Here is a 16,073-nt window from a genome sequence, read left to right as displayed (position 1 = left end):
GTTCTCAAAAACTGCGCTTCCTTGCTTCCACCTTGTCTGGTCAAACTCTTTCAACTTTGTCAACTTCCACCTTTCTTTCTTGCTGGAAGTTTGTATACATTCAACCTGTTCCTAAAAAGGGTGACTTTTCTAATCTCTAAAACTACCATCCTGTAGCTTTAATCTCTTGCTTGTCTAAAGTTTTTTAATATATCCTCAATAGGAAGATTCTTAAACATCTGTCACTTCACAATCTTCTATCTGATTGCCAGTATGACTTCTGTCAAGGTCACTCTGCTGGTGATCTTCTGGCTTTCCTTACTGAGTCTTGGTCATTCTCTTTTAGACATTTCAGTGAAACTTTTGCTGTCGCATTAGACATCAAAAGCTTTTGATAGAGTCTGGCACAAAGCTTTGATTTGAAAACTGCCCTCCTAAGGTTTCTATCCTTCTCTCTGCAACTTTATCTCAAGTTTCCTTTCTGACCATTCTATTGTAGCTTTGGTAGACAGCCACTATTCTCCTAAATCTATTAATAGTGGTGTTCCTCAGTTTTCTGTCCTGTTACCCATTCTTTTTTTATTGTTCATTAATTATCTTCTTATCCAAACATCTTGCCCTATCCATTCCTACGCTGATGATACGACCCTACATCTTTCCACATCCTTTTAGAGACATCCAACCCTTAAGGAAGTCAACAGATCACGCAGGGACGCCACAGAATGCTTGACTTCTGATCTTTCTATGATATCCGATTGGGGCAGAGAAAACTTAGTAGTGTTCAGTGCCTCAAAAACTCAATTCCTCCATCTATCAAGTAGACACAACCTTCCAGACAACTATCCCCTCTTCTTCAATGACACTCATCTGTCTCCTTCTTGCACACTGAATATCCTCGGTCTGTCCTTTACTCATAATCTTAACTGGAAACTTCACATCTCATCTCTTGCTAAAACAGCTTCTATGAAGTTAGGTGTTATGTGGCATCTCCGCCAGTATTTCTTGCCCCTCCAATTGCTTATTCTGTAAAGGGCCTTATCCATCCCTGTATGGAGTAATCTTTGCATGTATGGGGGAGTTCCACTCACACAGTTTTATTAGATAAAGTGGAATCAAAAGCTTTTTATCTCATCAACTCCCCTCCTCTGACTGACTGGCTTCAGCCTCTTTCTCGTCACCAAAATGTTAAATCTCTTTCTATCTTTTATCGCTATTTTCTTGCTAACTGTTCTACTGATCTTGCTGACTGCATGCCTCCCCTCCTCCTGCAGCCTCACTGCACAATGCTTTCTTCTTCCTCTCATCCTTTTTCTGTCCAACTCTAACACAAGAGTTAACCATGTATAGCTTTCTCTGGTAAACTCTGGAACTCCCTGCCTGTTTCTGTATTTCTGTCTTCCTAAGACTTTTCTTCTTTTAAGAGAGAGGTGTCAAGACATTTGCTCTTTAATTTTGGAAAACCCTTCTTATCTTTAACAGAACTGGCATCATGTGGGCCTCTTTTTTTTTTTTTTAACATTGTGTTGCCCTTGGCTGGCCTTCTCTCCTATATGAAAAAGAAAATAATATGTGTGTGTGTATATATATATATATATATATATATATATATATATATATATATATATATATATATATATATATATATATATATATATATATATATATATATATATATATATATATATATATATATATATATATATATATATATATATATATATATATATATATATATATATATATATATATATATATATATATATATATATATATATATATATATATATATATATATATATATATATATATATATATATATATATATATATATATATATATATATATATATATATATATATATATATATATATATATATATATATATATATATATATATACACACACAGTCAACCCTCGGCTATCGCGACTTCGGCTATCACGTTTTATTGCCATCGCGCACCCATGAAAAGCTGCTAAAATTTCATTATCGCGACATCAGATGCTTGCTATCACGCGACCCGCCATGACGTCATGGAATATCTGACCGCTCATTGGCCAAAACCGCCTTCCCGCCAAGATCAATTCGTCTTTCGCGTTTTCGGCTATGGCACGGCTATTTCGGCCCCAATTGGGTGGATGACGACTGTTATCATGCAAAGTTACGTGACAGGATACCTCTCCAAATTCCTAAAAGAATATGCTGCCCAAAACAACATTGCTAACGCGATAGCCGAGACATGAAAGTGTATAAAGAACTATTTGAGGGTGACCCACCCCACTGGAAAACGTATTCTCTCAAGAATTTGAAGGGTTTGAAGCAGCTGACCGAGTTTAAGGTAAGTACTACCAATTCTAAATGTAAATAACAACTAACAACATAGAAAGTGTCGTTTATTTATATATATATATATATATATATATATATATATATATATATATATATATATATATATATATATATATATATATATATATATATATATATATATATATATATATATATATATATATATATATATATATATATATATATATATATATATATATATATATATATATATATATATATATATATATATATATATATATATATATATATATATATATATATATATATATATATATATATATATATATATATATATATATATATATATATATATATATATATATATATATATATATATATATATATATATATATATATATATATATATATATATATATATATATATATATATATATATATACACACACAGTCAACCCTCGGCCATCGCGACTTCAGCTATCGCGTTTCATTGCTATCATGCACCCATGAAAAGCTCCTAAAATTTCATTTTCACGACCTCAGATGCCTGCTATCGCGTGCCCAGCCATGACGTCTTGGAATATCTGAGCGCTCATTGGCCAAAACCGCCTTCCCACCAAGATAAATTCGGCTATCGCGTTTTCGGCTATTGCGTAGCTATTTCGGCCCCAATTGGGCGCGATAGCCAAGGGTTAAGTGGATATATATATATATATATATATATATATATATATATATATATATATATATATATATATATATATATATATATATATATATACACATACAGTGGTACCTTGAGATACAAGTTTAATTCATTTTGTGATGGAGCTCGTATATCAAAAAGCTTGTATCTCGAAACAATTTTTCTCATTGAAATGCATTGAAATGCCATTAATCCATTCCAGCCTCCCCAAAAAGAGCACCCCTATTTTCTTAAATTCAATTACTCTTATAAAGTATATTGATTTCTGAGGATGCATTCCACGAGACGTTACCCTACCAATTTCCCAACCTTCACTTGGGACTGTCGATCAGTTGTATTGTACAAATATAACCACCCACAGAAGACTGGCTGCTCTAATAATCACAGAAGAGCTCGATGACAATCCTGTAAACATTATTCATTGAATAAATGAAGTTTTAAGTAGGAGAGAGAGAGAGAGAATAAAGGCCGCACTGCCGTACCAGCGTAGAGATTTGTTAATATTTTCCCACCCTTCCATGATAAGTGTTGGTAGAGGAGCCTACAGGTATGCGAAGATAGGAGAAATTTGCTTTGCCATTTCAGTTACATACACATGCATACTTTATTAGTGGAAGAAAATATATTATGAAATAACAGCAAAAGTTTATACAGTGGTGCCTTGGAATACGAACTTAATCCATTCAAAATTTTGTTCTTACTCCAAAACGTTCTTACTCCAAACCATCAAAGTACATGTATTCTTATGGAAGTAATTATAATTCATTCCAAACCACCTCCCAAGACCAAAAAAATTTTATTTTCCACCTGGTTTCTTACTTTTTGAATACTGTTCATATATATACTACTACTATTATGGTATAACTGTAAAAGATAGGAAAATAAACCAGGAAAGTAAGCAAAATGTAATATAATGAAATTTCAACTTCTCGTGGTCAGAAACAAGCATCACTACATTCTCATGTGACTCCATCAAACCAGCACCGCACACTCTTATATAAGCCAATAAGTTTTTTTCTTTGATATACTGCATTCATTATGGAAAATAAATCAGGGAAGTAAGCAAATTATAATATGAAAATTCAACATCTTTGCAGTCAGAAACAAGCGTCAACGTTTCCTGGTCAAGACGGCCCCTGACCACAATGGCGCTCCCTGACAACTCCATATTTACCATGGCAACCTTAAACCAAATTTTAGGTTATTGTCCTCTTATTTCTTTCATTATGTTAACTGCAGATGGCAACTCGGCGTTCCTGAGATAATGTTTTGTAGTATAGAGCGTTAAAAACAATAACATATTGGTACACCGGTGTACTGTACCTTGCTCATATAGTGCATATACGTATCCAGAGTGTAACACGACTTTCTGTAAATATTGAAAGAGGTAAGAGAACATGCATATCTAAGCAGAAAATGTTATATACACACATGCATTTTAAGGTTCTGTTTACCCGTAAGATGATTTTAAAATTTCTGAGAGGCGCGCGATAGTCCATTGTGTTTTTTATGAAGTGATGACGACTGTTGCTGGTTTACTGCAGCAGCCGGAGGTGCCACTTGGCTAAATACCGAATGTTTTAATATTATGTTTTACTTTCATACATTTAAGACAGATTGTATCAACAAGTATGTAATTTACTGATAAACATTACACGATAACATTATTGCGGTGATTAAAATCACTCACGTATGGTACTACGTGGTACAGTACCTATCACTGGGGGAGTGGGGAGCGACTGATTTATTAATACAGTCTGTCTTAGTATAAGATGCTCTATTAACAAGTATAATTTAAAACCATCTTACGGGTAAAAAAGAAACTGAGGCCATCATTTTCTGTAATGTTTGGCTGTCGTGGTAAACTTGGGACCTTTCTGGGGGGGGGGGGGAGCGTCGTGGAGGGCCATCGTGGTCAGGGGCCGTCTTAACCATAACCCAGCGTGAACACATCCTCCTCAGCTGACTCCATCAAGCCAGCACTACGCACTCTTATCTAAACCAATAACAATTCCAATATTGTCATGCATCATAATATGTTTCTGAACTGCTTACTTATCCACAGAAATACATGTATATCTAATATCTCACCAAGAAATACATAAAAAATGATAAAATACAGCATACTGACATAAGTGCTCTCACCATCCTCACGCTTGGTGCCGTCACACCTACACAAACATATCCTTGTAAAAGCTGATACATGATTGGCTAAGTGTCCTCTATCTTGAAAACAATGGGCCAATGACAGGCCTCGATATATGACAGATAGCCTCAAACATAAATAAACGGTGAGGCATAAAGGAGCGTGGCTTTTGAAAAGCGCCAAGATCATGCCTGAAAGGCTCTATCGTAAGATCCACGATCATGCCTGACAGGCTATAAGGGTTAAGGCTTTTAATTCATGAGATGGATACTCTCTCTTTCCCTCGGATCTTCTAGAATCTTCCATATGTCTGTCTGTATATCTCGTGACCATGTGCGCTGCTACGATAGGCAATGATCTTAATAACTAAAAACACTTAATGTTATTATCCCAGGCACTACAAAACAACTGCAGACAACACTTCTGAGGCATTGAGACAGCGTGGTGCCCCAGCATGCAGTCAGCTGATCGCACAGTGCTGCGCGCAATCTGTTGACCACGGTTGTTATTGTTCGCACTCCAAAGCAAAGTTCGTCCTCCAATGCAAAAAAAACACGATTTCTTTGTTCGTAATCCAAGTTGTTTGGACTCAAAAGCATTCGTACTCCAAGGTACCACTGTGTAGTGTTCTTATCTTGGAGAAACACTTATCACGGAGGGGGAAGAACAATGTAAACAAACCTCTACAGTTTTATCACATTTCTCTCTCTCTCTCTCTCTCTCTCTCTCTCTCTCTCTCTCTCTCTCTCTCTCTCTCTCTCTCTCTCTCTCTCTCTCTCTCTCTCTCTCTCTCTTCTACTTAAAACTTCATTTATTCAATGAATAATGTTTACAAGATCATCATCGAGCTCTTCTTTGACTATTAGAGCAGCCAGTCCTCTGTGAGTGGCTATATTTGTACACTCCAGCTGATCGACATTCCCAAGTGAGGGTGGGAATGCAATAACATCCTGTGGAATGCATCCTCCAAAATAAATATACTTTATAAGACTAATTTATTTGTTTCTAGTATGTTTTTTTATGTTTTATCACATTTCTGTGCAATAATTATTATTTATAAGTACCTTTTCTTACCTGAAAACACTTTAAGAAAATAGGGGTGCTCTTTTTGGGGAGGCTGGAACAGATTAATGGCATTTCAATGGGAAAAATTGTTTTGAGACATGAGCTTTTTGAGATACAAGCTCCGTCATGGAATGAATTAAACTCATATCTCATGGTACCACTGTATATATATATATATATATATATATATATATATATATATATATATATATATATATATATATATATATATATATATATTTTTTTTTTTTTTTTTATGCAAAATGGAAACTAGCCAAGGGCAAGAAAAGGTTAAAAAAGAAAAGGCCCACTTAAACTGCAAGTTCCCTTAAAGAGTTGGTAAAGAGTTAGCCAGAAGACAGGGATAAATGTCTTGAAACCTCCCTCTTAAAAGAAGTCAAATCATAGGAAGATGGATATACAGAATCAGGCAGAGAGTTCCATTGTTTATCAGAGAAAGGTATGAATGACTGAGAATCATGGTGAACTCTTGTATTAGAGAGTTGGACAGAATAGGGATGAGAAGAAGAAAGCCTTGTGCAGCGAGGCCACATGAGAACGAGAGGCATGCAGTTAGCAAGTTCAGTTGAGCAGTTAGCATGAAAATAGCAATAAAAGATAGAAAGAGATGCAACATTTCAGCTAAAGACAGAGGAGGGGAGTTGATGAGACAAAAAACTTTTGATTCCACCCATCTAATATAGCTGTGCAAGTGGAGTCCCCCAAACATGCGAAGAGTACACCACACAAGGATGGATAAGGCCCTTGTACAGAGTTAGTATATATATATATATATATATATATATATATATATATATATATATATATATATATATATATATATATATATATATATATATATATATATATATATGCAAGGGGAGGTCCTGATGATGGAAGCAGTTAGGTTCCATTTGAATTGCTAATATAGCAAGCTCTTATATAACAAAATAGTGTAACTAGTGGGAAAAAAGGGGTTAGGTTCCATGATCTTTGTCAAAGGTAAATTTTCAAACTAAAACATAATATCAAATACAGCAAATATGTCTTTATTACAGAAATGTTGATAAAAGCAATCTGAAATAGAAAACAGCCTACAAAGAACATGATTTCTTATTCATTTTATATATAAATTGTGCATAACACTCACAGTACATTCTTAATGTGTCAGGAAGGTTAACTCACTCACTGCTCTTGTGTCTTAGATATATGTTTTACCTTCTTTGTAAGTGTTATTGGCATTCTGCTAGGACTTCCATCTGAATTCTTTGGCTGCTTGAGAGGCATAATTTACACCTGAGAGGCAAAATAAGGCACAATTTGTACACCACATGGTCAGTCATACACATCACAGGAGATGATGAATGAAAGAACATGCCAACAATAACACCAGCACATCCAAGTACTGATTACTCACATAAGACACTGTACTTTACTATAACATGAATATGTTTGCAAGCATAATGATGAGAACCAATATAGTAACATGCCAAAGTTGTATTTACATGGCAACATTTTGTGGTCAGTGGCAACCACAATGAAAAAAAAAAAGGGTTTAATACAAAACACACACATCTGTATTGGTGAATTGTGGTGAGTGAAGGCAGTTGTCCGAGCACACCATTATGGCTAGCCACATTGTCCAGTGATAGAAACCACTATTTCAAATGGTTGCATACACACATGCTGTTATCGTGTTGCCACCCTGCCTCTGCTGCTTTCACTCAAATTGCCACATGTGAACCTGCTTTCAGCTTCGTGACAGACACAATAGCAGACCCAGGAAGGTGTTCATGGTGGAAATCCGAAATTCTGAATAATTCTGTTATGAATTCTACAAGTTTTAGAGCTTTACAGTATCCCATGATGAGATCATTGACAACAACACACCCATACTGATTACCAATAAATATTACACGGTGATAGTATGGATGTAATAAATGACAAATAAACTGATAGGTTATGTGGCACCATGCATGACTAGGCAGGAAGGGGAAAAGAGTAAAGGTTGCTGTAAATTTTTTTATTGTTATTCAGATCACACTATTTTTTCAAAGACAATGGCAATGAATACATTCAGAATTTATTACATAATTTAAAGTGATATAATATGTATGGAAATGGTGTTTTTCCACCATTGTTACCTGCCAATTCCTGCCATTGTATTTGTCATCTAGCCATAATTGAATTTCATACCACAGTTATATAACAACTCAAATGCATAAGTGCATAGAACATTTTTTTTTACTTAGAATAAGCCATACATTCACCTCTGGCAATATCTGCAGAAACCTGTGTGATATATTTTGTACACACCAACTAGAGGTGCCATTGACAGGATTTTACTCTAAGACTTCACAAGATTGAATGATTTTGTTGATATGGACCATAGATCTCTATAACTTGACATTTCCACATTTTATGTAAAACATAAAGTATAACTATAAGATCAACTTTAGCAAAATCCTATTGGAAGCCAGGAATCATCTTGCTATGTGTGTTTGGTACAGTGAGACCATTTTCAGTAACGCTTCATTATTAGTAACCCTTAGTGATGTTTCATTCTCATCTTCAATCATGCATATTTCAGTCTGTTTTTCATTTAACCTGATTACTCTTTTGATTCCTGAAACTCTTGTATTCATATTACCATGAATTGTGTCTGTTTTCTCAGGTGGCAATGCAGTAGAACCTGAGTGTAAGTATATTTCCCATTGATCCCTGCATTGACCTTTGTAAACAGATATTCCTGTTTGATATCTGCAGTTTGGTGTCATTATATATTTGTTTTACTTGTTAGTACATAAAAAAAACTACATAAATATATGGCAAATTTAGTAAGGCTTTGCTGTTCAAGTAAGGTTTTACAACAAGTAAGTTTGTGCAGGATGATTTTTTTCTCCTTTTTTTTTCCCCATTACATATTAGCAAGTATCTTATCTTTGCACGAAAAACTATAAAATGCATGTCCCTCCATATCCAGAGAGAAAGGTAGAACAAATCCTGCTGATACCATAGTAAACAAGTTATCAGTAAGTAGCACACAAGTACATAAACATAAAATTATATGCAAGCACTTGAAAGCCTTTGTACTGATTAAAGAAATATATCTGATATAATATATACATAGATATAGTATCACTGAGAACATTGATCATAGAAATAAAAAAAAAATGCATTTCATTACATATGATATAGATTAGTAAATGTTGCAGTTGCATTGCCAAGGGGGAGCTTTGGGGGCTTGAGCCATCCCTCATGGAAGATAGATTTTGATATTCAATTGGATGACACAAGAAATGGTTTGGACAGAATAATGAGTAAGACTGATGGCGTAGTACTGCAAGGGGAATTTAGCTGCAAAGAAGTTTATTGGGAAGATTTGACAACCATAGTCATGCCATGGGGTTGAAAGCTCTTTTTGTTGTTGATGGCAAATACATCAAGATGAAAAGCCATCAAGACTAGATTTAATATTTTACAAAGGAACCAAATACTATTTTAGATAATATGGAATATAAATATTGAATAGGAAAAAGTGATTATGGAGTAAATGGAAAGAACTTATTGAAATGTAGCCTACATATGAAGGAGGGGAAAGATGTACTATACTAAAAATGAAGAAGAAAAGTTGGACTGGTCTAATAGAAGATATGAAATATGACAAAAAAAAAAAAAAGATAGAGGGAGAGAGGGAGGTGGCAAAAAATTGTGGATGAATATACATCAAAGAAAAGTGAGTATATTAAGATATGAAGAGAAGAGGACAGAAAATATGAGAAAGATATAGCAGATGGATCTAAAAACTATTCTTAACTGTTCTACAGACATCAACTCAACAATAAGGTACAATAAAAGAAAATAATTGAAAAATCAGAGATAGATGGCAAATAATATGCAGATATTGAGGATATGGTAGAGATGAGTGATGCCTTTCAATTAGTCTTCACCAAAGAAAGTGAATTTACAAGACAAGGAAGTTAAGGTGCTACAATAAATTTTCTCAAGGTAATAAGTGTAACTACTTATACGTAATGAAATACAGGGTATTGTGGAGAGGATAAAAGTTGACAAAGCACAAGGAATGGACATTATATGTCTCAATATAAAAGGAATGTAAAAGTCAGTTGGTAGACAAAGTACATTGTTGAGAAATTACTGAAAGGAAAAGGAAGGTACCCAGAGACTGAAAAAAGGCTGATGTGCCAATATTCAAAGGAAGGCGTAAAAAAGAATTACCGACAAGTATCATTGACATAGTTGCCATAGTTGCAGGAGAAATATGTGAAAGATTGATGAAATTCTTTCAAGAATATGGTGAGATAACTGATAGACAATTTGGATTTCATAGAGGGGATCTTGTACAACTAATCTGTTCTCTTCTTACTTAAGAATGATTAACATAGTACAAGAGAAAGATGGATTGGTATTTAAAAAGGCCTTTGATAAGGTATCACATCAGACTTTTGTGAAAAATAAAGAACATTGATGAAGTGGAACGTGGATTATTGAAGTGGACGAAAGATTGCCAAATCAATAGAGAAATGAGAACAGTTATACATGTTTATTTGCAGATGACACAAAGTTACAGAAATTATTGGAAAATTACATAAATGACATAGATCATGAAATGTTACAGAAAGACTTGAATAAGATACATGAGTGGAGCAAGAAATGTGAAATAGAATTTAATGCAAAATAAATGCAAAAAGATTGAACTAGGGAAAAGCATAAGAAGATAGACGAGATCTTACACTATGGAAAGTGTAGAAATTCAGAAAACAAAAGAAGAGAAAGAGCTGGATATTACAATAATTGACAATTTATCACCAGAAAAAACACATAAACAATAGTGTTAGGGAAACATATGAGTTACTAGGAATAATGAAATGGGCATTTACTTATGTAGATGAAGAGATGATGAAAAAACTAATAGAATACATGATTCAACCTAAACTAGAATATGCTGCACTTATATTGTCACCACATAATAAAAAAGATATAAGGAAGATAGAAAGGATTCAAAAGAGCTGCAACCAAAATGGTTCCATACTTAACATATGAGAACAGATTAAAGACATTAAGACTTCCACATTGCAACAGAAGAAAGAGGAAACCTAATTTCTATATACAAGGCATGGAAGGGGATGGACACAGTTGACAAAGAAGACTTATTGGTGTGGGACACAAGAAATACAAGGGAACACAGCATGAAATAAAAAAAAAAGTGTAGAAGAGACATTAAGAAATATAGTTCTCCAAACAGAAGCATAAGAATATGGAACAATTTGGATGAAATGGTGATTCAAGCAATATTCATGTCATTAAGGCTAAACTGGATGACTGTAAATATGGAGGCAGGACAGCACAAGAATAGCTCTTTTCCTGTAAAACACTATTAGGTTAATGCAATACACACACACACACACACACACACACACACACACACACACACACACACACACACACACACACACACACACACACACACTACAGTTACCTAAGAGTAACCAAGGTGGGAAAGGAGCTGGTAATGTTTGTCCCGTCTCCATATAGTCATGTTAACTGTTGATTAGCAAAATAATGTCCAGTGAAGGTAAATATAAACTGTAGCCTGCGTTTGAGCCATCAGCTGGTTTGTTTACGTCTGCGCAACATGGCGGCCGTGAACTCGAAAGAGGAATCAGACTTCACAGGGTTTCAAGGAATAATGGAGAAGAGCGCTTATGTGAAGAAAATTCTGGAGTTAGAAGGTAAAATTGAAAAACTGTTTGAAAAGTATGAGGGCCTGGAAACGAGTTATGACAATGGACGGAAGAGGAGAAACTACCTATGGTGTTACAGGGCCGGGTATCTCTGTGTTAATGTCCTATTAATGTCCTACTGTACAAGAAATAGAGGACTTCCATAGAATTGGAAAGTTCACAAGAGAAGGTATGAGGCCAATAAGAATCAAACTTAAGTCACAAAAGGATGTAGATGAATTGGTGGAGAAGTCATGGAGGCTAGCCCAGCAGGAAACAACAAGGAAGATTTGGTTGAGAAGAGATCTCGGTGAAAAGGAAGAGAAATGTTAAATGAGTTGAGAAAGGAGGCTTTGAAAAAAATGAAGAGAGGACAGAAGAGAGAAGAAAGAGTTTTCTGGAGAATCTTGGATATGAGACTGAGGAAGTGGTTCATAACCCAGAAAAGTACAGCAAGAAAGGACTAAAGAAACTTACATATGAGCGAAATGTAATGTATTCCAACATAAATGGAGTGATAGTGTGGAAAGTGGGCTTATTGAGAGAGGAGAAGACCTCATGCGTTGGAGAAGGGAAATATAACGTTTGGAAAAGAAATAGAGTAGGTAAGATGGGAGGAGGAGTGATGTTGCTGGTTAAAAAAGATATAAAGGTGGATCAAGTGAAAAAAGGTATGGGAAAGGCAGAAGTGCTAAAGATCAGAGCAGAAACTAATGAAGGAAAAAAGAGGCACTACATAGTGGTGTACGTACCACCTAAGACAAATGCATGGTCAGTACAGGAATATGAAGAAATGATAAGTGATACAGGAACATGTCTGGAAGAAATGTTGGGTGGCTGTGAACGAACTATAATGATGGGAGATTTTAATTGTAAAGAGGTGTGTTGGGAGGACTGGTCAATGGAAGGATCAGAGACAACATGGGAAATACACTATTGACACTGGCAATGGAAAATGTGTTAACTCAGTGGGTCAAAGAAGATACTAGGTTTGGAGGAGAGGAGCATCGTCAAGACTGGACTTGGTCTTTAGTACAGAGCCAATGGTCATTGAGGAGATGAGGGTGGAGTGCCCTTTAGCAAAGAGTGATCATGCAGTTTTGGAGTTCAAGGTGATAGACGAAGAGAAATCTAGAAGAAATGAAGAATATAAAGTGGGAAGATGGAATTATGCCAAGACAGATTTTGGAAACCTAAAGAAATTCTTTCAAGAGACAAATTGATGAAATTCAAGAGTGCTAAGGAGCAAATGAAAAGTGGAAGGAATTTATAAAAATATACAAAGAAGGTGAGAAAAAATTTGTACCAATAAGACAACATAGAGAAGTTGGAAAGCAGGACTGGTTTAACGATAGATGTGAAAAGGCTAGAACAAGAAAAGAGGATGCATGGAAGAGGTGGAGAAGGAAAAGACGGATTAAGCAGTGGGAAAGTTACAAAAGAGCAAGAAATGAATATGTGTTGATTAGAAGAGAAGAAAGAAAGAAACAAGAAAAGGATATAATTGATAAATGTAAAGACCAACCAAGGCTTTTTGACAGACATGTGAACAACAACACAGTGAAGATCCCAGGAAATGGCAGAGGCTATGAATGGATGCTTTCGGAAGGTATTCACAAAGGAGACTGCTTTTGACAAACCACTGGTAATGGAACAGAAAGGGATTATGAAGGAGTTTCAAGTAACTGTGGAGGAGATCAAGAACATGATGGGGAGTTTAGAAGTGAGAAAAGCTGTGGGACCTGATGGGGTATCAGGATGGATTTTAAGAGAATGCAGGGAGCAATTGGCAGAAAAAGTTTGTGAAGTAATTGATGCCTCATTAAGGGAAGGTGTAGTGCCCCAAGACTGGAAAAGAGCTAACATTGTCCCAATCTATAAATCAGGAGAGACCCATTGAACTATAGACCAGTGTCACTTACAAGTGTGGTAGCTAAGATGTGTGAGAGGGTGGTTAGATGGACAGACTTCTTGGAGAAAAATGACATACTTTGTGATCAATTTGGTTTTAGGAAAGGGCGTTCATGCACGACAAACCTGATATGTTACTATTCGAGGGTGATAGATGTAATACAGGAAAGAGATGGGCTGATGGAATATATCTGGATTTAAAAAAGGCCTTTGATAAGGTACCACACCGGAGACTGATCTGGAAACTTGAAATGGTAGGAGGAGTGCATGGCAGTTTACTAAAATGGATGGAAGACTTTTTGGTAGGAAGAGAAATGAGAACAATAATTAAGGACAGACCATCAGAATGGGGATTGGTGGAGAGTGGAGTTCCACAGGGATCAGTGTTGGCACCAGTAATGTTCGCAGTCTACATAAATGACATGGTGGATGGGGTGTCCAGTTATGTGAGCCTATTTGCAGACGATGCAAAATTGTTAAGAAAAGTGAGATGTGACAAAGATTGCGAACTACTCCAGGAAGACTTGGACAGAATGGAAATGGAGCTGTACATGGCAAATGGAGTTCAACACGACAAAATGCAAGAAAATAGAGTTTGGCAAGAGTGAAAGAAGAATCAGGAGTATGTACAAGATAGGAAATGAAGACATAAAACCAGTCATGAAGAAAAAGACCTTGGGGTGACAATTACCAATGACCTATCGCCAGAGAGACATATAAACAAAATAATTGGAGAAGTATTGAACTTATTCTAGATGAAGAAATGATGAAGAAAATAATTACTGCAATGATAAGACCGAGGCTTGAATATGCAACAATACAGTGGGCTCCGAACTTAAAGAAACACATAAGGAAACTAGAGAAAGTACAGAGGGCTGCAACAAAATGGTGCCTGACTTAAGAGATTTGACTTATGAAGACAGACTGAAAATGATAGCAATATACAGAGTGATGATTGGCATGGAAAAAATGGATAGGGAAGATCTGTGTATGTGGAATGGAAGAATGTCGAGAGGGCATGGGAAAAACTAAAATGGCCACTTATAGGAGAGATGTGAAAAATATAGCTTCCCTCATAGAAGGGTGGAAGCATGGAATAGTTTAGAATAGATATGGAGACGGGACAACACGAGCATAGCTCTTTTCCGTATGTTACAATTAGGTAAATACAATTAGGTAAATACACACACACACACACACACACACACACACACACACACACACACACACACACACACACACAATGAGAGATGTCTGCAGGCAACAACAAGACTTTGAAGGGTTGTGACTGCTGAAGAAACTGAAGAAATTAGATATGGAAGTCAGGCATTAGAAAGTAAGTTCCTAAACATTTTATCCATAGAAGAAAAACTGGATAGCGGAGAATGATTCCTTCAGAAAAGAGATCTATTTGTTAACGATAGAGAACAAAGAGCTATTGAGGGAAAAAGTAGAAATGGAGAAAGAAAACCAACAACTAAGGAAACAATGTGAAGAGATGAAGGCTAAACTCCTAGAAATGGAGAAGAAAATATCCGAAGGGGACTTCAGGAAGGAGGAATGCCTTAACTTAATTGATGCCAGGATGAAAGAAGTGAACCATGAACATCAGGAGGTACAGAGGTCCTTCAGGGAGATAGTGAAAATGCAGGAAGAGGAAAATAAAGGGATTACACAGAGGGAAATGGTAAAGGCACTAAAGCAAAATGAGTATGTGGTGAGAGATATTGCTGAAAAGAAAAAATGCGTGATCATAACAGGATTGAGGGAGGAAACTTATTGGCAGGATAGGAGGGATAAGGAAAATGACAGGATTAAGTCTTTACTGAATAAGATCTCTGTAGAGGAAGAGGGTCTATATGCTGAGGTAGAAGAAAGTGTGAGATTAGGAGCTTTTGAGGAAGGCAAGAATAGACCATTAAAATTAAAATTAAAGTCTCAGGTGGCAGCTGAAGCCTTGTTGAGGAGGGCTTGGAAACTTTAGGACTCTGAGGAAACCAAAACAATTTACATAAGAAGAAATATGTCACAGGATGAACGAATGAAAATGAAAGAGCTTGTAACTGAAGTGAGAGAGAGGAATGACGAAAGAACAGAGGAGGAAAAGACCAAGTTTTTTTGGAGGATGAGAAATGGGAGGCTAAAGAAGTGGAGGATAAAACAGACGGAATAGACATTACATGGAAGAAAGAGACTAGGAATGGAATACAAGTG

The 16,073-nt window shown here is 35.7% G+C and overlaps 1 protein-coding gene across 6 annotated transcripts in view; it reads left to right on the top strand.

The window, feature by feature from the left end:
• Positions 1–16,073, top strand: part of LOC123517165 (fat-like cadherin-related tumor suppressor homolog) — a gene marked incomplete at its 5' end in the record, with an annotated part of 296,558 nt that overhangs the window by 69,558 nt on the left and 210,927 nt on the right. For 5 of the 6 annotated variants that reach the window (XR_006678412.1, XM_045277152.1, XM_045277151.1 and 2 more), the window contains 1 exon segment: positions 8,879–8,902. Coding sequence is in view for 4 of the 5 variants with exons in the window: in XM_045277152.1 (XP_045133087.1) it covers positions 8,879–8,902 (24 nt within the window). 6 annotated transcript variants of the gene reach the window in all.

The sequence above is a fragment of the Portunus trituberculatus genome, chromosome 41 (assembly GCF_017591435.1).
Source record: "Portunus trituberculatus isolate SZX2019 chromosome 41, ASM1759143v1, whole genome shotgun sequence".
Lineage (NCBI taxonomy): Eukaryota > Metazoa > Arthropoda > Malacostraca > Decapoda > Portunidae > Portunus > Portunus trituberculatus.
The sequence above is the reverse complement of the archived record's forward strand: the minus strand, read 5'-3'. Positions and strand labels throughout refer to the sequence as shown.